The sequence below is a fragment of the Arvicanthis niloticus genome, chromosome 13, assembly GCF_011762505.2.
Source record: "Arvicanthis niloticus isolate mArvNil1 chromosome 13, mArvNil1.pat.X, whole genome shotgun sequence".
Lineage (NCBI taxonomy): Eukaryota > Metazoa > Chordata > Mammalia > Rodentia > Muridae > Arvicanthis > Arvicanthis niloticus.
In genome coordinates this window covers 72,254,264-72,275,459 of record NC_047670.1, presented here as the reverse complement: position 1 = coordinate 72,275,459, position 21,196 = coordinate 72,254,264, and the positions used below count along the sequence as shown (strand labels likewise).

At 51.7% G+C, this 21,196-nt stretch overlaps 1 protein-coding gene across 3 annotated transcripts in view; it reads left to right on the top strand.

Moving 5' to 3' along the window:
- Nucleotides 1-5,595: 5,595 nt before the first annotated feature.
- Nucleotides 5,596-21,196, top strand: part of Col2a1 (collagen type II alpha 1 chain) — a 29,338-nt gene continuing 13,737 nt past the window's right edge. The window contains exons 1-19 of one of the 3 annotated variants that reach the window (XM_034516543.2): nucleotides 5,596-5,852; nucleotides 9,652-9,855; nucleotides 11,179-11,195; nucleotides 11,560-11,592; nucleotides 11,716-11,748; nucleotides 11,849-11,902; nucleotides 12,041-12,145; nucleotides 13,091-13,171; nucleotides 13,787-13,831; nucleotides 13,939-13,992; nucleotides 14,339-14,392; nucleotides 15,059-15,112; nucleotides 15,387-15,440; nucleotides 15,564-15,617; nucleotides 15,895-15,939; nucleotides 16,449-16,502; nucleotides 19,079-19,123; nucleotides 19,503-19,556; nucleotides 20,998-21,096. In XM_034516543.2, coding sequence (XP_034372434.1) covers nucleotides 5,768-5,852; nucleotides 9,652-9,855; nucleotides 11,179-11,195; nucleotides 11,560-11,592; nucleotides 11,716-11,748; nucleotides 11,849-11,902; nucleotides 12,041-12,145; nucleotides 13,091-13,171; nucleotides 13,787-13,831; nucleotides 13,939-13,992; nucleotides 14,339-14,392; nucleotides 15,059-15,112; nucleotides 15,387-15,440; nucleotides 15,564-15,617; nucleotides 15,895-15,939; nucleotides 16,449-16,502; nucleotides 19,079-19,123; nucleotides 19,503-19,556; nucleotides 20,998-21,096 — 1,224 coding nt within the window. In that variant the 5' untranslated portion in view covers nucleotides 5,596-5,767. Of the gene's footprint in view, nucleotides 5,853-9,651; nucleotides 9,856-9,883; nucleotides 10,831-11,178; nucleotides 11,196-11,559; nucleotides 11,593-11,715; nucleotides 11,749-11,848; nucleotides 11,903-12,040; nucleotides 12,146-13,090; nucleotides 13,172-13,786; nucleotides 13,832-13,938; nucleotides 13,993-14,338; nucleotides 14,393-15,058; nucleotides 15,113-15,386; nucleotides 15,441-15,563; nucleotides 15,618-15,894; nucleotides 15,940-16,448; nucleotides 16,503-19,078; nucleotides 19,124-19,502; nucleotides 19,557-20,997; nucleotides 21,097-21,196 lie in introns of those variants that run through there. The other 2 variants (XM_034516544.2, XM_076911990.1) reach the window with 2 other exon arrangements.

Below are 21,196 nucleotides of genomic sequence, written 5' to 3'. Positions count from 1 at the left end.
ATACATACACGGGAAAATCTTTATGAATAAAAATACAGCGCTTTTTTTTTCCCAAAATGGAAGGCTAAAACTCCAGACACCTTTATCTCCCCATTTTATTTCCCAACCCCACCCAAAGGTCTGGCTTGCAAACCATAAGTAGAAGGGGCTGAAATAGAAGTAACGTCAGCCTGAGAAAGACTCGGGCAACCAGGACCTTTCAAGGGGTTCTCCACATCTATTTGTAATTTCCTCTCTTATCCCCACCTCCCCTGTCCCTGTAGTTTACACCATCCTGCACCCCTGCCATGTCTTCTGGCTTGCTCCATTCTTCTGTGCTCTCACACAGGGCTTGACTGTATTCTCATCAGACGGACGGACACATGAATTTCCAAACCCCCGGGCATCCTCAAACTCAGCTTCTTCAAGAAGCCCACGTCTGCTTATCTTGCCCGACCCCTTCCCTCCCTTCTGCCCTGTTCCTTCTCTGCCCCTCCCCCTACCCTCGGAACAGAGCTTATTTCTGACATTTCCACCACCCTGTTTCCCCTGCATCCCTTTAGATTCAGCGGTAACATCTAAATTCGTTCCATGCCTCTGTTTTGTGGAGAAGTTGATGCTCTAGCATAAGAGCTAAACTGAGTCTGCGCGGCACCGGGACAGGCCCGAGTCTGGGTGGGATTCATAATGCTGTTTGCGTTTGAGGAGCCATAGTAGCACAGTTATGCACTTATGGAACGGAGCGCACACCATAAATCCGAAAAAACCCTGTCCTGGACAGTCCTGATCCTGTTACCCTCGCCCAGAAATGCCAAAAGAAAACACAAACACGCCTTGAAAGGCCGTCTGAAATGAGCCGGACCAACAGAGGCCGAGTGTCCTGTCGGGGGAGCCAGGCCTACCCCTCCTCCCAGCCTGTGTGAAGCGTGTCATTCACCACCTGCCATATTTGGGGTGGGCTTAGCTCTGCAGAATGTGGGGCCTTCCTTACTTTATCACTGATTCTAAGTGGATTTAGGTAGAGAAAAAGAAAGAGATCTTTTCTTCACAGTATACCTATTAATATCTTTCCCAATAAGGTTGTGTCTATATAAATCTAAATTTGGATTGAGGATATAGCTCGGCGGCCCAGCGCTTGTAAATTAATATCTTCGTAAAAGAGAGAAAAAAGAGTGGACTGCTTATTTTTGTCTATACAAAATCACTGACTTAACTGATCTATTTTGCCGAGTAGTCTGGTTTTTGTCTGGTTTTGGGTAGATATAGACTGTTGTCTGTTTAATTCCTAACTTTTTTAACTCCTAACGTGAGCAAACAGTGATGCCGCAGGGACCTCATTCTCAGATAATCAGGTCTTTTCCCCTACCCATCGAGGGAGATAAAATTCTTTGTTCCTCTCATCTATCCGATGTTGGCATAAAAGCTTTTCACATGTCTTTAGTCCAAGCACTCAGGAGGCAGAGGCAGGCGGATCTCTGAGCTCAAGCCGAGCCTGGTCTACAGAGTGAGTTCTGAGATAGCCAAGGCTACACAGAGAAACCCAGTCTCAGAAAACCAAACAAATAAACAAACAAAAGTGTGTGTGTGTGTGTGTGTGTGTGTGTGTGTGTGTGTGTGTGTGTGTTAGGAATTTATATTCCTAAATACATAACTACAACCTGCTCAGGCTGTATAATGTTACTTGCATATATGTTTTCTGGGCTGAGCATTCCGTACTGGATAACCAACTGGCGTTCTCTTCCCTGGGGAAGACTGTTCCTCCTGTCCTTAGGATTCCTTAGTTTTCTATACTCCTTTGTAAGATGTCTGCTGTTGTCCTTGTTCAGACCTTGTTAGGCAGCCATGTTGGTGAGACTTCGTGAGTGTAACTTCTGACATTCCCAGGACACACAGTCACATGGCAAACTCTTCACTCCTATGGCCCTTATAATCTTTCTGCCCACTTCTGCAGTGATCCCTGAGCCTTAGGTGGGGGGGTTGTATTATAGATTTATCCATTGGGACTAGACTGCACAACTCTGCATTCTGATTGTTTGTGGTTTTCTGTAACGATCTCTGTCGCAAAGAGAGGTCTCCTTGGTGAGGGGTGAGGACCACACTTATCTGCGGGCGTAAGGACAAATATTTAGAATGTAATTAGAAATTATGATGGTTTACTGAAGTGGTGGTTGTAGGCTTTCCTCCAAGATCCATGATTCCATTAAGCCTATGCAGTTAGCCTATGTATATAGTACCAGGCTCTTGTTAAGAAGATTGAAATTCCACATAGAGAGCTTCTGGTCACTGGCAAGGTCCGTGGGTGATTGAGCCACGCTGGCCATCCTGTTCATCAGCATCATGGCTGCGTGTAGAACTCCTGGTTGGTGCCTCCTTTGGAAATTTGCATTGAGTCTTCTGTCACCATGAAGGCTAGCCCTCAGGAGTGAGGCTTCGAGTCCAACCTCACCACAGGGAACACAGGAGGCTATAAAGCAGATGTTCTCTGCAACCACTGCACACCAGAGCACCGCTGACCCTCTTCCTGTCCACCGAGGCATTGGTGCTTCTCTGTCTCCTCTCAGCCCTCAGCTGCTGTTTTATCAGCATGGTCCTTCCTGCCTCCCAGTGTTAGGGACAGAACCTCACGGTGCTATGCAAACTCCCTGCCACAGCCCAGCTCTCCTGCTGCACTCCTTGTGTTTTCTGGAAACAGCTGCTCTATTTTCGTGCATCAAGTTGGTAAGGTCAGGTGACACTACCTTTGTTAACCATGAGCTATGTTAGCCATGGATTGTCAGACACCTAGTAAGAAGGACGTATAAGTTCCAGCTACCTAGATGGTTCCTTTTCTGTTCTCTTCAGCTCCATCTCTGTGCTCTGCATGAACAGACTCTAGCAGTGGCCGTGGAATTTCAATAATTTCCACTTCTTGCGGCTTCATCCATTTCAACTCTAGATCGATTTTGCTTTAATTAATTCCTGTCTCTTGTAATTAATTTTGTTTTTAATTGCAGGAAATGGAGAGCTGAATCCAGAGTTCTTATATGCAGATGCTGCATACATATACGTGTGTGTGTGTGTTGTCAGGAGTACCCCCTTTTTGCTGCTCTCTGAGCCAGGTCATTGTCATACAGGTCTCCCTGTATTCATCCACTTAGTATCTCCCCCAGAACTTCTACTGTTACGTTTTTGTGATCACTTGCATTGAGCCCCATTGTTTGAATGACCAACTTTTTAAAAATTTATTATGTACATAGTATCTGCCTGCATATATGCCTGCACGCCAGAAGAGGACATTAGATCCCATTACAGACGGTTGTGAGCCACCATGTAGTTCTGGTAATGAACCCAGGACCTCTGGAAAAGCAGTCAATGTGGTGCTCTTAACCTCTGAGCCATCTCTCTCTCCAGCCCGACAAACCTTATACTTACCTATTGGTCACTTGTATCATAAACTAAGTTCTATTTTGCAGGGACCGGTGAGATTACTCAGGCAACAAGGTGCTTCCCGCCACCCCTCCTCAGAACCTGTGTGTTAGAAGGACAGAACAGAGCGCATGCATGAAAGCGTACATTTAAAAGTGTAAAATAAATCATATTTTAAATCCTAATAAGTTAACCCACTACAGCTCATCACATGTCCTCTTCTGGGCTGAAAGAGTGCTAGGTACAGCTTGCTGTGTCCTCACGACTTTCCGAACTACTTGATGAGGGAAATTCAGTGGATATAAGGGGGAAATTAAAAAATTATACAAAAAATGTAGATAGCTTGTGGCACAACTATAGGTTATGAATGCCTCAAAGGCAGAAGAACACCGCTCAGAGACCGATGGGATCCATAAAGATGTGTGAGAGTTACAGACTGTCTTCCAGGCCAAGACCCAACAGCCGTAGTCCAAAGAAGACTTGGGCAGGGTTTCTCTGTGTAGCCCTGGCTGTCTTGGAACTCACTCTGTAGACCAGGCTGGCCTCGAACTCAGAAATCCGCCTGCCTCTGTCTCCCAAGCGCTGGGATTAAAGGCGTGCGCCACCACTGCATGTACACTGGGCACTGCAGACTTAAAACCACCTTTCTAGCCGAGATTGAAGCAGAAGGATCTAGAGCTGAGTGCCAAGCCAGGAAGGTGTAAGAACAACTCAAGCAACCCCCACCCTAGACTGGTTGAAACTCAGTGGCATTTTATATAAAAATCCGTTCTCTCCTTCTCCAGCCAGCACATTTGCATAGAAATTATGGTTCTACACACTTGAAGTTCTTTGTTTCCATCCAAAGTCTGAGGTGGTGTGGTGTGGTGTAAGCCCCCCACCACCAACATTCCCTGGGAGTTCCAGTCAGGTTCATGGAAGTAACAGAGCAAGGACTTCCAGCTTCCTGGAGGAAGGCAACACAGAAATCCAACTTCGAGACAAAGGAGTTACTGCTTAAATCAGGCCCTAATTTTCAAGTTTCACTTTGCTTAAAGTTCACTGGAGGACCATCTCACTTCTGAAGAAAAGGTGTATTTGGGGACTCATTCTCATCCTTCTGTAATCAAAGGAGACTTTGGGGAACATAGCAAGGGCTAGGCTGAGCCTTGACAGTTTGGGCTAAGGTGGGGGGTGGAGAGCAAGGAAGGTAAGAGAGGCTGGAGGCCCAGGAGAAGACATGGAGAGTGGGGTTGGGGGGGGGGGGACAACTAGGAAACTCTGGCTCTTTCCCCGCCCCTCACAAAACTGAGTCCAGCTGGAGCTGCCTCCAGACTCTCTAGCCAGGGCCTCAGAGTAGCCAGCAGTCCCTGGCCAGTGTCGCTCTATCCAGGCTAAGGGCACCCACTCCCCTGGAGATTCCTGAACCTGGGCCAGGAAGAACCGAACTAGACAAGTGTCTCCAATCCGGCTGCGTGCACCATTTTGTCCCTCGGTTGTCTGCAGTTCCTTTAGTCCCTTCCCTGGCCTGCCCCGCCCCTTACACCTCCACACAGGTCTTCCTCTGTGTAGGAATACACCAGCCCCTGCCCTAGCCATCCACCCAGTCCCCCTTCTATCTAGGCCCTTTCATAGCTAGCTGGATGGGGGATGGGTTTAGGGAGGCTGTGGTTGCCAACCACCAGGTACAGGCAGGTACTCCGCAAAGGATCTGGAAGGCAGGTCTGGAAAACTGTCCCCCAGATTTAGGATTCTGGACAACTTCCATCGGCTCATACTTTGGTCCCCCGCGCACCTCCCGGCCTCCTAAACTCCCCATCTCCACCTTCCTTACTCTTTTCTGTTGCTTCGTCCTCCCTGCCTTGGGTCTAAAGCTCCAGGCTTATGCCTCTGCAAACAACTCCCTCCCTTCTAACCCCAGCAGAACTCCGAAGAAAGGGGCCCGAGGCCCCCCTTCCCGCCTGCGGTTAGAGGGGGCAGTGTGGCAGTCCCAAGTGGGGGCGACCCGAGGCCGTCTCAGGGCCCCGCCCGATCAGGCCACTGGGCACATCGGGGGGCGGGAAGCTGGGCTCAGGAAAGGGGCGACTGGCCTTGGCAGGTGTGGGCTCTGGTCTGGCCTGGGCGGGCTCCGGGGGCGGGGTCTCAGGTTACAGCCCCGCGGGGGGCTGGGGGCGGCCCGCGGTTTGGGCTGTTTTGCCAGCCTTTGGAGCGACCGGGAGCATATAACTGGAGCCTCTGCTGGGAGAAGACGCAGAGCGCCGCTGGGCTGCCGGGTCTCCTGCCTCTTCCTCCTACTCCTAGGGCCTCCTGCATGAGGGCGCGGTAGAGACCCGGACCCGCTCCGTGCTCTGCCGCCTCGCTGCGCTTCGCCCGGGCCAGGCTCTGCCAGGCCTCGCGGTGAGCCATGATCCGCCTCGGGGCTCCCCAGTCGCTGGTGCTGCTGACGCTGCTCATCGCCGCGGTCCTACGGTGTCAGGGCCAGGATGCCCGTAAGTCTCCCACCGCCCCTGCCTGCTTCCCTGACTTGCGACCCTTTTCTGCCTATACCCCCTCCCCCAAGTCCCGGTCCGGGTTAGGGCGCCAAGTCTCGATTCTAATTCCGCTAGTCAGGAGCTCTGTCGCAGCATCCTCAGTGAGAGTCACTCGTGGAGACATTCTTATGTCCGTGCGTTAAGCAAGGGATATGAACTTGCAAAGTGTCGGATGCAACAGGTTTGAACACAGATGTAATGCAACCCCTTCTACCAGCTTTGTCAGGAGGCTTCGAGGTCAGTGAAAGAAACCCCACACTTAAAAGTAGGAGAGAAATCGAGAGACGCCTACGGGTTGATTTATCAGCCTAGTCGAGGGGTTCGATGCTGCAGAGTTCAAAGGGGTGCTAGACAAAGAACTAACTCTGACACTGATGGGTTGAAATCTGAGGCCACAAAGAAAAAGCGGCTCTCTGCGATTTCAGCGGCGCTCTCCGGTCCCCTCCGCTCAGTCTGGCCCACAGTAAGGTGCAGCCGGCCAGCCCTTCTCTGAGACTCTCCCCTTGCCTCCTTTGGGTTGCAGGGACTTGACATCTGAAAAAAAACGTTGACACTCCAAGCAGACCTACTTTCCAAATGTATCCCCAAGAGCACCCCCCCCACACACACACACACAAACTGTCTACCCTACAATGAGTTACTCTACAGCGTGTGTAGCCGTGGATGGATATGGGGTCAGGCTAGTGAACTGCGTCTGGCTATCTGTTAGAGATGGCAGCAGTATAGCCTCTGTCCAAGGGCGGTTCCCGTACCTTTCCACCTCCTCCCTGGGTAAGATCCACCGCCTGGGATTATATTCAGGACAACCAAAGCCTGGAAAGTGTATTAGGTAGAGAATTTTCTTCCACGTGTTTGGGCACGTTTCCGACGACGGCTAGGATTCCAGCCCCGTCTTTCTTTGTATGTTACAGACTGTAAATCTGTAAACAGGTGAAACTGTTTGGACCGTAGGTGGGGAAATCAAAGACCCTCTGCCCGTGAGACTGTGCGCTTTCCCCTGCCACCAGGCTGTCTCCAGAGATGCTTTGGAAGGAGGCGGGCCCGGGCAGACTTTCTGCTCTTTAGCGTGGCGGACGCGGCGGGGGCAGGGCTAGAGCAGGGAGCGCTGCGGCGTGAAGCCCAAGATAGCACTTTCCGACCCCGCTGCGCAGGGTGGCAGGGTGGCAAGCTAAGCCAGAGTCATGCGTTCGAGCTCTGGCGGGGGTGGGGGTGGGGGACATCGAAGTGTTTGTATGTGGTCTGAGATCGGCCTGACTCTATTTTTTGTCCTAAATTTGCAAGCACACACCCACAAAGCTGCGCTCTTGACCGGTGTTCTTTATAGAGCGCAATGGAGTGAGCTGGGTGTCTAAACGATTTCCCTAATTCTTCCTCTGATAGCAGAGGCGCTCGCCTAAGTAGCGAAGAGCTCTCTCACTGCCGCTATTTTCTGGGCAGTGAATTCCACAGCTTTGTATATGTGTGTAGGTGTGTGGGGTGTCTAAAACTTTCGGTCTCCTACGAGTCTGCATCTTTCCGGTTGGTTTTACACCCCGGCTCGTCTCATCAATGCAAACACCCCCACATTCCAGCCTTGGGTCCACAGGACCCAAAGACCTGACGTGGGGAAAGGCGTAGCCTGTGTGGACGTTAGGAATGTCAGAAACCTAGAGTCCACCACGCTCCTCCTCTCCATCTCTCCACGAGTTTGGGAAACTTCTTGGCCGCGAAGACTTTGACCCACATCTGCATTTTTCAGCCCTAGCTTCCAAAAGTGCTGCTGGTTCGGGAGGGGAGACCTCAGTCCTCCTTTGTGAGGCTTGTTTGCGTTGGGGGATTGGCAGCGATGGCTTCCAGATGGGCTGAAACCCTGCCCGTATTTATTTAAACTGGTTCCTCGTGGCGAGCTGTGAATCGGGCTCTGTATGCGCTCGAGAAAAGCCCCATTCATGAGAGGCAAGGCCCAGTGGGTCCCCCCCACTCCCCGACCCCCCTCTCCCACAATCCACTCCCCCCCCCACCCCCCGTCCCCTCGTGCCCGCCTGCCGCCACCTCCCGGGCTCCTCCGGGGGCGCCGCCGCACAGCGGCGAGGAAGCAAAACAGTTCCCCGAAAGAGGTAGCTTTTTAATTGGCCGGCCACAAAGAATCACTTATGCCACACGGCGGTAAGGAGGGGAACCGGATCGGGCGGCCAGGATGCTATCTGTAGCCCCTTTCGTGCCACAATTAGGGTGGTGCTGGTTTCCTCCGACCGAACCTAGGCGATCTGGTTACAGTGTTGGCTCCTTTCTTGGGCAGTCATTTAATCCTACTTTTTACTCTACGGATGTCTGTCTGCTGGAGGGCCGTGTCCGGAGCCCCAGTCACAAAGAGTCAGCCAGCAGCTCTCACACCCGGCCGGACCCGCCCAGCCTTTGGCCCGCGCTGCCCAGGGCGCCCTTCCTGGGGAACCCGATCAGCTTTCACGATGCACCCTCCCCACGCTTTTCTCGGGTCCCCCTAGACAGTCTTGGGCGATAGAATGCCATTTCTTAGTCAGGAGAGGACGTCAGTGGCCTCTCACCTCCAGCTATTTTAGCGCCGCTGGGGGTGGGGTAGGTGGAGTTGGAGCTTGTGGTGGAGAAACAGGGAGTATCCCAGCAACTTCGATATTTTCCCCGGGATCCCCCTCACCTTCCCCTCGACTGCCTTATCTAAAGGCTAGATAGATGGGTTTCTTCCAGTGGAAAAGAAAAGGGAGACTTTGATCTTTGGATTCTCGCGTCCTTGAAGAGCAGAAGGCAGGCTCGTTTCTCCCCACGCCCACTGGGTTTGTGGCTCCCCCCTATTCACCCTCAGCCTTTGCCATTGCTATTGAGATTTTGATGAGAAAAACAGCGCGGGCGCTGCCTAGCACGTGGTGCGGGCTCTTCAGTCCCTGGCACTCTGAGAAGCTCTCTTGTCAGCACAGTTCTCTCATGTGCAGGGCGAATTCCAGACGGCAGGGCGCTGGTGGAGAGGGTCCAGCCCGAGCTACTTTGCATTCTTGGAGGACGCAGGTCTTAGCCTCCGCTAGGCGTTTTAGAGCCTTCTGTCACCCATATTATGGTTGTCATCTCCAGACAGAGGCAAGACTTCTGGCAGCAGTGTCCTGGCAGGAGGGCCCGGCTTGCCTTTTAGATTATTGTTTATGTATTGCTTATGTCTTCTAACGTTTGTAGATAGAATTCTCTGTGCTTTCTCTGAATCTTAGCTGTCGCTGTATTTAGAAAATCTCATTATTCCTAGAGGATGACAAAAAGAATGTCTTTGCTCTGCAGCTAGAGTGTCTCTCCATTTTTTCCCCCTTCTTCTTCTGTATTCTCCATCTTTACTACCTCAGGGTTCCTGCTCAGAGCGCCATCTCCCCTACCACCTAGTTTCACCTTCCAACTACCCTTCCCTATCTCCAGCACTCCTCCCCACATACTGGGAAGATAAAGAGACATTGGAGAGTAACAGCCCTACTTTATTGCTGGTTCGTGATTCTCACCCCACCCAGCATACCCATCTCTCACAGTGAAAGACATAATAGGTATTGTAGAATACACAGAAAGACAAAGTATGTTTTTCAAAACTAATTTGTAAGTCCAGTCTGTCTGATGTGGTCCTCCTCCTCCCACCCCCACCCCCAATATTCCAATATTCAGCATTTGAATTATGTCAAGTTTATTACAACCTCTTTCTCTTTCTCTCTGGCTCTTCTCCCCTCGCTGCTTTGGCACACCGCCACTCCCACGCCCCACTCGGTGGGTGCAGAGGAGGCTGGCAGCTGTCTGCAGAATGGGCAGAGGTATAGAGATAAGGATGTTTGGAAGCCCTCGTCCTGCCGCATCTGTGTGTGTGACACTGGGAATGTCCTCTGCGATGACATAATCTGTGAAGACCCAGACTGCCTCAACCCCGAGATTCCCTTCGGAGAGTGCTGTCCCATCTGCCCAGCTGACCTCGCCACTGCCAGTGGTCGTAATTTATTTATTTATTATTCAACATAAATAAATTACTTGCAGACACAGCAAATGCCTTTCCATGGATGCTGGCCTTCTCTTTGAAGCCGAGAAGCTGCTAATCCATTTGATCCCACCAGGAAGGGCAGAAAGGCAAGGCCACTTCTCAATTCCACCAGGTTGGAGCCTGGTGAGCCTAAATCACTAGAGAGACCCTTCCTCATCTCACACCTCAGAGTATGTTTACAGAAACACAGCTATGAGTCCACAAAAGTTTCCCCTCAGGAGTCAAGTGCGCTAATTACTAAAGCCATGGTGGAAATCGGGCTCTGTCTAGGTACAGCATGCGCTCAGTTTGTCCCATGTTACCTACACCTTGTCTTCTTTATGGAAAACCTTTGGGGACACGGTCATTAATGTGGAGAAATCTCTATCACTAAGGAGGAGGACAGAGTGGGTTCCCACTTTGGAGTAGTGTACAATGGTGTTATTTCCTTCTTGCACCGACCCCTGCTTGCTGTGGGCCACCATTTAAGAGGCAGAAAACCTACAAGGGGAAGCTGGGCTCTGGGAGTTCCTGATGTAGTTACCCACTCCCAGCTAGAACCAGTGCTAACAAAGAAGAGTACAGCTGACCCCTTCCCAGCACCCACACAAGTGTCCCATCTCCCTATGGGGAAAGTGGGGGACACATGCACAGGCTCTTGGATGGCTCATTGCTCCCCTCCTACTCATACGGAGAGGAGGGTTGAACAGGAATCGAGAAGTCGCCTTTCCTGCATGCTTTCCCCCCACACTGTTACCTTCTATGGTGCAGACTCTCAGATGGAGTCCAAGGGGCCCATAACGGTGCAGTGTGGTGGCCTAGAGGAGCTTGCTGCTATGGCGGGGGAGGGGCATACCGGTCTGGGATGGCCCTGGCTGCAATGCTCTTTGTAACATCTGTGTCCTGCTCTCTTTTGTGCTTACTTCAAGGAGACTCCACGCTAATGTAAGGCTTCCTTAGACTATTCTTTGGGAGGGGCGTGGGTTGGGAGGGACTGCCTGACCTCTGGGTCTTCTGTGCTTTGCCCCCTGGTTGCCTCTCTCCTGCTCAGCCCATTCCTGTACGCTGTGCATGCTTCTTGACTAATAAGGTTAGAGGCACCTCCATCCCTTATACGTCCCCAGTCACAAAAGGGTTCTGTGATCCTAATCCCGCCACAGAGGGATGCAGGGGACCCACAAGGGATCTGCCTCCCTCCTTGGTTGTGGTCCTTTCCTTTCTGATCCTCCAAAGAGAGTTTGAATGGACAAATTATTGTCTCCATCTCACCTTCTCCTCTGTTTTCCCTTGCAGGAAAATTAGGGCCAAAGGTAAGGTACCCTGTTTTTAATTTAATTTAATTTACATTCTCACTCACTGCCCCCACGTAATTGCATGTACGAGCGTGGACACACATATGCTATGGCACATGTGTGGTGGCCCGTGAATAATTTTGAGGAGTTGGTTCTCACTTCCCGCCATAGAGCATTAGGCTGGTTCTGTAACAGCTTTAGCCACCGGGCGGTTTCACTGGCCCATGTTTTGCTTTCACATGTCCTTCAGAGGCACTGAAATGCTAATCTGGTCTGTGCCTCTTCTTTAAACCTCAGAAGATGTCCGTCTGGGAGGCTAGGGTGGTGGGGTGGGGCTCTGTGATGGGGCTCAGCTTACCCCTGTCAATGTTTTGTGATGCAGGGACAGAAAGGAGAACCTGGAGACATCAAAGATGTAAGTACAAACTATCCCCACCATGACTCGTTCCCACCACCACTCACCTCTGCCACAGCCCGTGCACCTGCTGTCCTAAATGCACCCCTCTAACCAATGGGCCTGTGGCTCTCTCTCACACAGATCACAGGACCCAAAGGACCTCCTGGCCCTCAGGTAAGAAAGGGAGAGATCCCTTTCCCCAGTCTTCCCCGAATGCACCCGAGCCACCATGGCCTCTAGTTTCATGTCAACACACCTTATCCCTCACCTTCAGGGACCTCCAGGTGAACAAGGACCCAGAGGTGATCCTGGTGACAAGGGAGATAAGGTGAGTGGACAGCAATGAATACTGCCATCTGTGTTCCCTAGGTCCACTAAAGGCCTGGGTATCTCCTGAGTGCTACCTGAGGCAGATCGTTCCTAAGGAAGTGTTGCTTCATTGATACCTTTCTTTCTTCCTGTCAAGGGTGCACCTGGACCCCGTGGCAGAGACGGAGAGCCTGGTACCCCTGGAAATCCTGGACCCCCTGGCCCTCCAGGCCCCCCTGGTCCCCCTGGCCTTGGTGGAGGAGTAAGTGTCCCTAATTCTCCTTCCTCCAGGCTGGCCCTCCAGAGCTGTGGCTTCTAGATTGCTACTCACTCTCACCTGGCCAGCTCCCAGAGCCGCCAGCAGAGTGTACATAGCCTGTTTCATGGGTTTCACCTCAGGCCTGTAATTAAGGAGAATCACATATGAGGCTTGAGAACCTGGGGCTGAAGGCTGTTTGTTTTTTTTTTTTTTTTTTTTTTTTTTTTTTTCCACTCACTGGGTCTCTGTAAAGAAGGCCTTCAGCAATGGGGCTTCCTGGCACCCCATCTGTGGTTAATTCTTGGGGGTGGGTGTAGAGGTGGCTGCAAAGGATGACTGGGCACTTGTGTTTCTCTGGAAGAGCAGTGACCACTGTCCTTGGACGGCGTTTACCCATAGCCTTTGCCAAGTACATTCTAAGCATCCATTCATTCTCATGAAAGAGCCCCACTGAGTGAAGGTGTGCGGCTACTGTCGCGTTTGGAATCACACCAGTCAACACATTACATGACTGCCCACTTTGTAGGCGTGCCATTTGGAGGTCTACTAGGTTCTAAATTCTTCAATTTAAGCGGGCTCACAGACGCCTACTATAACCCTTCCCGAAATATTTCAAGACCAGATTTCAGCCCCTTGCCAGACAGCAACATCAGAGAGAACAAAGAATGCCTTCTGAAAGTGATGCTTTATTTGTGTAACGTTTCACAATATAAAAGTTTGTAAAGCAGAACATGAGGGACCGAGATCACCACAAATAACCCTTGACTTTCCAAGGAAATGATTCTGCCACTGTCGCAAGAATACACTCCCAAAGCTTTGTCGGGTCTCCTTGGCAATTCTGACCAACACTCAGCTAGTCTCTAATAGACAGAGCCTTGGTAGAACCCAGAGCAATCAGGAATGGCCCAGGGCCTCTCGGCCTCCTAACTTGATTGTGTTGCTTTCCAGAACTTTGCGGCCCAGATGGCAGGAGGATTTGACGAGAAGGCTGGTGGTGGCGCCCAGATGGGAGTCATGCAAGGCCCCATGGTAGGACTCCATTTCTGGGCTGCCCACACGGGAGGAGGGCACCTTTTCGAAAAGCCAACAACCTCTGCTTTGCAGAGCAAGGAGCATCTCATTTCCATCAGCTACTTGAAACCTCTCATTTAGCCCGAGGAGTTTGGTTTTTAATGGTGATGGCTGCCAGTCTAGATGATGCTCTAGAGTGGGTAGGAAGGATGAGGATGGAGTCACGCACAGAGCTGATGTATTAGAGGGCCTGTTGCCATTGCTCTTGGAAGGAGAACTGAAGAATGCAGACAGCAGCTACTGTTCTCCAGCATCTACCAGGCTTCCAGCAGGAAATCTCACCCTGCGGCGCTGGCTTGGCACATGCTAAATGAAATTCAGACTTTAGTAAACATGGCTGTCATCCAGGAGAGAACAAGGCCAGCGTCTCGGTCCAAATGGGGCCTATAAATAAAGATAGATGGTTGAGTGGGGAGCGGGAAAGAAGAGGAGCAGGCGCTGGAGGCCGCCCCCTCCTGCTCCCATGCTACCTTCTTGTCCCTCTTCTGACTGCTAGTTAGTAGAAGCTGGGACTCTAGAAGCCGATGATAAAGCAGGCCAGTAAGCATCTTGGTTTTTTCTGTTCCAATGCAGGGCCCCATGGGACCTCGTGGACCCCCAGGCCCTGCCGGTGCCCCCGTAAGTGTTCAGTCTTTTCCTCTTGGGGGCGTTGTAGTGGTTCATTATCTACATCATGGCTGCACAGTTCTGGGGTCAACATGCTGTTGTTATTTTCCCTTTTTTAGGGCCCTCAAGGATTTCAAGGCACTCCTGGTGAACCCGGCGAGCCTGGTGTCTCTGTGAGTACCATAGGCTACTCTCTCTCAGAAGATTCTAGGAACAGTCTTTTCTGACCCCAGCTACAGTCTGCCAATTCTTTCCCACAATGGGGATGCCGTAGGAAATTGAGATGTTACTCTCTACCCAGGGGGACACTCTTCCAAAGAACAAACATGGCAGGAGCTCCATGGTGACACTTCCCCTTAGGGGTCACCAGTGTGTGCAGTCCTCTCCTCCCACCCTGATCTACTGTACAATTTTGTTCCAACCTTTTTGTCTTTCTTCCTCGTAGGATAACTAGCTCCCAAAGTGACTGTCTCTCATTGTGTTTCCCTTCTGACCATGTCTTAAATTCTCTATTTTTAGGGTCCCATGGGTCCCCGTGGTCCTCCAGGCCCTGCTGGAAAACCTGGCGATGATGTGAGTACCCAAGAAGCCCCAGACCTTAGGGAGAGGATGTGCTGAGGCTTGGGGTAGAGAAACTTCCCGAGGAACCAGGCTGGCCACTCCTAAATTTCAGCTATCTACCACCCACATACCCATTTGCAACTCAGCCTGCCAGGTCCCTGGGGAATCCCTTTAGATCCCACTTGAGAAGGAAAGTAATTAAAACATCATTAGCTTCTGAGAAAAGGGAGGACTCAAAGCACTGGGATGTAGAGTAGAAAAACAGAGTCGGTCAACAAATACCCTAACATCATCTCAATTGTAAATGAGGTAGAAACCCTCAGCCTGAGCCAGGATGTCTACAGAGGATGAGGGAAAACAGTAGGGACAAGAGCTGGCTTTCTTGAGCTATTTTTATGACTGGCGTCATGCGGCAAAGCCTCTCGAGGTCAGGGCCTACAGGCTGATCCACAGAGCTCTGGAGAGGGGACCAGAAGCTTGCTGGGGACAGTCTAGTGAGGGCCGAGGAAGTTGCCAAGGAACAAACCACAAGAGGCATTCTGGGTCATGGGCATCTGCAGGAAGGAGGTGGGCAAGGTGGGCAGGCAGGCAGATGCCCATCTGGGGAGTGATTTGTTCTGGGGCCACTATTTATGCTCATGGGACTGCCAAGAAAAATGAGATACCTCTCCTGTTCAGGGTGAAGCTGGAAAGCCTGGAAAGTCTGGGGAAAGAGGCCTCCCTGGCCCTCAGGTAAAACCTCTTCTTATCTACTCTCACAGACTTTTCCAGTCTCCCTCCTGGGTCCATACATCTCATTCAGTTTGATTAGCTCAATGTAAAACTGGGTACTAATGGTACCTGCGTATGTAATGCCTTCACATTGGCTACCATGTTTGTATGAGCACAAGGTGATGGTCTGGGTTTAGCTGAAGGAGCTATGGACGCGCCTGGATGCCTGTTGCTTATTGGGGGACTGAGGGAGCTGGCTCTACTTTCCTCTGAGTATCTCCTCTTTGTATTGCAGGGTGCTCGTGGATTCCCGGGAACCCCGGGTCTTCCTGGTGTCAAGGGTCACAGAGTAAGTATCATGGGTTAGGATGTTGGAAAGCAGGGTCTACCTGGGGAGCGAACATTTTGGGATTACGCATACTACTTCCTGTGTGGGCTCCCAGATGTGTGACAGAATCCTCTTGTTTCCCAGGGTTACCCAGGCCTCGACGGTGCTAAGGGAGAAGCTGGCGCTCCAGGTGTGAAGGTAAAGAACCATAAAATACACAGGGGTTGGTCATGGGGACAAGAGGAGACATCCTGTCCAGTCAAGGCTGTGCTGATGGGGTTATGGAGTTAGAGAATGGTTGGGAACACCCAGTCTACATCTCGGTAGATGAGCAGACCTTAGAGCCTGGGGAAACTGTGTCTCCCAGAACTGAAACTCAGCCCTAATTGGGCCAGCCAGATCTTTCAATGACTTACCTAGGAGGTTTCTGGAAGCCAGGACTCCAAACATTGACCCTATATGTCTCTTTTTCCAGGGTGAGAGTGGTTCTCCTGGTGAGAATGGATCCCCAGGCCCAATGGTGAGTATGCAAGTCACCCATAGGAAAGTCACCCCACACTCTGAAGATGCCCCTAACACCTGCCCGACAGCTACCCTGCCATCAGCTGCATTTCCTTCAGGCACTCATACAAAGCAGATATCTGTTTGTGCAGATTTATCTGATTATAAGCTAACTCAACATACAGCACGCAGATCGGTCAGCATTTCACTCGCCCCTCCCTGGAACCGTTAGACAAACTTAAAGCATATTTCAGTCGCTTAAACAAAAACAAAAACAACATTTAAAAAAAAAAAAAAAAAAAAAAAAAAAACCTGTTTGTCTTCAGTGTTTTGGGGCACTGTCTGTTGCGAGCTGCGTTCTCCATAGGAAACGGCAGGAACACACATGGGTCTCCCTGAAGGAAACCCTGTGCCCTGGGAGCAGGACCTAGGGGCGAGTCGGGGCTTCCGTGGGTGGGAAGAACTCATCAGGCAGACAGACCACCATGATGCCAACTCACACTTAAACTGTGCTGGTGTGTGTTGCAGGGTCCCCGTGGCCTGCCTGGCGAGAGAGGACGGACTGGCCCCGCCGGTGCTGCTGTGAGTAACCCCCAAAGCCGGGTGTCACCATATGCTCAACACTTTCTCTTGACCCTCAAAACCACTAAGGGATAACTGGAGCCAGGAGGAACATACCTATCTAAGATCATAGTACCTGAGGGAATCCCAAGTTCAAGGCCAGCCTGGGCCATACATGAGACCTTTCTCAACACCCCACCCCACTCCCAACTCCTAAGAAACAACAAAACCCAACTTGGTGAGGACCAAGGAGCACCTTCATACCAGAACTTTCTATCCTGAGTTTTCCTACTCCCAATCTTCAGGTGGGGTTGGGCCTGCAGGGGGCGCACTACAGGAGAGTAGGCTGGTGAGAGCCCTCTTCTGCAGTCGGGATCCTTCAGGTCACCCCTCCGATAGCCTCTACTCTTTCCTGAGCCGTCCAAGTGAGTTCAGGAACAGGTTTAGATGGGGCCAGCTCTCTATGCTATGCACTCCGCCCTCTCTCGACTACAGTACTCTTGATGCGGCTCCGAGTAGTGTCGAGGTACGACACCAGCGGCATCCACCTCGTGACCCTTGGTTTAGGATCTGACATGCTTCGCCTTGTCTAATCTTCCCCCTCATTCTGTGACCTTGAATCTCCTCTTGTTTCCATTTTAGAGAAGAGGGAACTGAGTCCCAGGAAGAATAGCTTAAGACAGACTGTGAACTCAGGACTCAGCTAGAGAACTGGCAGGCAGTGGAGGGCATAGGTGCCAGAAAGAGGCGGCTAGCTTGGCTCCCCAAGCAATAGAGAGGCGTTGTAGGTGCTTGGTCAGGCGAGTGATGTGATGAAAGGTGTGTTTATGAAAGATTGCGACTTCCTATTGGTCTGCACCTCAGCCAACCAAGCTTTACGGCTTTCTATTGGCCTGCCAAGCTCAGAGGCCCCTCCTCCTAGGTCCTTGCAGGGCAACTGAGATCAGCTTCAGTGGTTCCCCTAGGAGCAGGTCTGTGAAACAAGCAGCCTGCACCCCGGACTGTCAACCAGAGCTAGCCAAAGGCCTCACCCCAGGGGCATTTTGTGTGAAGGGAAGGAAGTGCTGGGCCTGCTGCTTCTGCAAAGCCAGACTGGCTCACTACTTGTCTCTCCTCCCTCCCAGACACACCAGGCCCTAGTCCTTGTTTGTCCTTGGTGGTCTCCTCCACAAAGCAGGCATGCTGGCAGTCCTGTTAGGAGATTCGGCTTAGATTGTGTTAGGTCTTTGGAGAGCGGTGGTGGGTGGGCAAGACTCCTCACTCTGCCTTGCTGTCTGCTGTGAGATCTCCAAAAGGCCTTCAGAGCCTAGAAGGTGTCCATGTAGGCCTCAGACACAGGCAGCTCAGACTGGGTCTTCTCCCCCTGCCCTGCTCCAGTAATAACCTGGGGTGGACACTGTCCCCTCCCTCCTCTTGCCCTCTGCTGACTGACTCCTGGAGGGAAGGTACTGTATGGTTTCCCCAGTAAGAGTTTGTCAGGACTCCTGGGTCAGCTAGGAAGGGCCACAGGAGAGCAGGCTCCCTGTTCTCTCTGCCATTCCTTCCATTAAGTCTTGCTGTCTTGCTGCCCCCTCCCCTGGCCACCAGGCTAGAGGCTCTGTAAGGAGAGACGGCTCACACCAGGAAGAAGCATCCTTCCCTCATGCTTCTGAGAGACAGAGACTTGCAGAAAGGCTCCCCCATAGCCCTGCAGTTCTCAACCTGTGGGTCGTGACCCCTGTGGCAGACTGCTATCTCCAAAAATATTTATATTATGATTCATAACAGTAGCAAAATTACAGTTGTGAAGGGACAATGAAAATAATTTTATGGTCGTGGCTTGCCACAGCATGAAGAACGGTATTAGGCATAGTATTAGGAAGGTTGAGAACCACTGGCTTAGCCTTCTGGGTCTGGCAGGGGCCTGGTCCTAGACCTAGACCTGGCTGTGCCTAACATAGTGTCTCTTGGAGTTAAATTAGAAATTCTTAAGAGCACTGGAGAAAAACAAAAACAAAACAAACAAACAAAACCTTTGATGTTTTCACCCCAGACCAGTGGAACTCTCAGACAGAGTCCTGTAGAGAGGGGACAACCTCGATCACCCTGCAAAGCCAAGGCTGTCGGAGATAGGAGCTCAGGGGTAGTTGTGGACAGGGCCTATCTTCATCATGGATCAGGTTCCAGGTCAGCAGGAAACATCCTGGGGGTCCAGAGATTACATGGAGTTCACAGAGGAGAGAAGGCTTTGCTTCCCAGCAGAGGCAGGCTGCTTCTGGCTTCTGCCAGTTTCCTTTTGCCCAGTCCATGGGATTTTCGAGTGATCATTCAGCTTAAAGTCTGCAATACCAGGGACCTAACTGAAGCTTTAGAAGTGACAGGGCGGGCGACTGGGAAGTTGCCTGGGCTTCATTACCCACGAGAGCCATCCCCTGCGACCCTCCGTCTGTCTGTTCATACAGATATCCCATGAGGCTTTCCCTGCTGCAGACACCTTGTTCATGCTCAGCCTGGGACACCCAACACTGTGTTCCCACATTTTGCATGAAGGTAGACAGTCATGGGTATGGCTGAATCTGCGGGCCTGCTACACTGACTCCTTTTTTTGTTGTTCACAGGGTGCCCGGGGCAACGATGGCCAGCCAGGCCCTGCTGGACCTCCGGTAAGTTCCTCTCATTCTTAAACAGGTGACAGTAGCTATGCAGCCCTGAAGTCTGGGGGGTTGCCCCTGTACTTGGCATCAGGAAGAAGGTGACCCACCCCTTGAGTTGCTAACACTGTGGCCTGACTTCCCCAGCTGTCTAGCAGTCTCTTGTTTTAAGGAGAGAGGTCAAAGCCATGTGGCTTCTCATGACATGTAGACTCACAAACTCCACAAGAGGAGCAAGCTATCTCTCTGGAGGTCTCGGGGGACAGCAGCGGTGGCAGTTTCTTCTAACCACAGTGATGGCAGGAGTGGGAAGTGGAGTGTCTCTCTTTGAGGCCTGGACAGAGTTCACTGACTTCCAGTGCTCACCCCCTGCCCCCTTCTCTCTCTCCAGGGTCCTGTCGGTCCTGCAGGTGGTCCTGGCTTCCCCGGTGCTCCTGGTGCCAAGGTGAGTGATCTACTGGTCAAGTTGACAGTCTCAGAGGGTCAAGACACTCAGTCTTCCTGTGGTCCTTGCTAAAGGTTTCTTTGCCACACATCCCCTCCCTCTTTGGGTGTTTCCAGAGTATCTCCCTGACAGAGGGTAAGCTTTGCTAACAAAGGCTGCCTCCACCTCGTAGTCAAAGATGGGAAAACCTGAGGCCTGAGATAAGGGAGGGGGGAGGGGAGGAAGGAGAAAACAAGCCTGGGAGTGTGTGTGTGTGTGTGTGTGTGTGTGTGTGTGTGTGTGTGTGCAAAAGCTGACTTACCCAGAAGGAGCTTAAAGGGCTAGGAGGTGGGGGAGGGGAAGGACAGGGGCGAGGGAACATTTTCTGTGCATCCTCTCTGCCCCTTCTTATTTCTACTTCACTTGGGGTGCTGGGCTGTTGTTAACGTGGTCCTTCTAAGGATTAATAGAGGCCAGCAGGAGGCCAGCCAGTTTAGGGAAAAGCCCCTGTGGCCCAGGAGGGATTTCAGTGTGAAAGTCCCTGGGAGTGAATAAGGAGCCTCCCTGTGTCACTGGCATCAGGTTGCTTTTCCACTCCTGGGGGTTTCCATGGCAACCAGACAGTGTCTGAGGCCCCTGGGAGCCCGGTGAAGGAGACCCATTGTGAAGAGGGACAGCCGAAGGTGAGGGGGCCTGACCTTTAGAAAATAATAATTACCAAAGTGAAGTAAGAATGCTGTGTGAAGAAACCTGAGGAGGCTCTGACCTCTCTCCAGGTCAGCAGCCTTCCCCGGAGGCTCCAGTCCAGAGAGCCAGATCACAGAGCTGTGACTTTTAGGAAAAAGAAAAAAAGAGAGAGAGAGAGAAGAAAAATGGAATTTTTACATGGGGGATGAGGGGCTGCCAGTTAACTTAGAGAAAAATAGAGCCTGCCCCAGCTTGCTTTCGGCCCTGGCTTCCTGGCACTTCAGACAGGCTGAGGCTGGAGCCTGGAGCAGCTCTGATCACCCAGCAGCTGGAAACAAAGTGTCTGAGCTGAGACTCTGAGGAGACAGAGTCACCCTTCTGGCTTCTGTCCTCCATCAGAAAGAAAACAAAAAGAGGGGGCAGGAGAGGGGCGGCCCATCTGTCTGTCATCTCATGGCCCTAAGGTGGCATGTCTCCTAACCCAGGCTTTTCTGATGGGCTAAAGGACCAGCAAGCTGCTTGCTGTTGGAACCCAGTAGGCATCTGTGCAGTTGTGTGTGACATTGCAGGGCAGGGGTGAGATGTACAGTAGAAGAGGCAGGGGTGGGATATCATCTCTTCATGCTGCTTGGTCAGGTGGGAACAGAAACGACAGACTCCCATACACGCACGACTACTCACTCACAGGCGTGTGAGCACGTGCAGGAGTCAAGCACACTGGCCTTGAACTGCTGCCGCCCCTGCCCCCCACCTCAGCCTCCCACTCTCTTCCTAGGGTGAAGCCGGTCCCACGGGTGCTCGTGGTCCTGAAGGTGCTCAAGGTCCTCGTGGCGAGCCTGGCAATCCTGGGTCCCCTGGGCCCGCGGGTGCTTCTGTAAGTTCATTTCTTTGGCCTGCAAGGCATGACATCTGTGCCCTTGGCCCTCCTGAGTGCACACGCCACCTCAAGTCCCAGTCACTGGAATCACTAAATG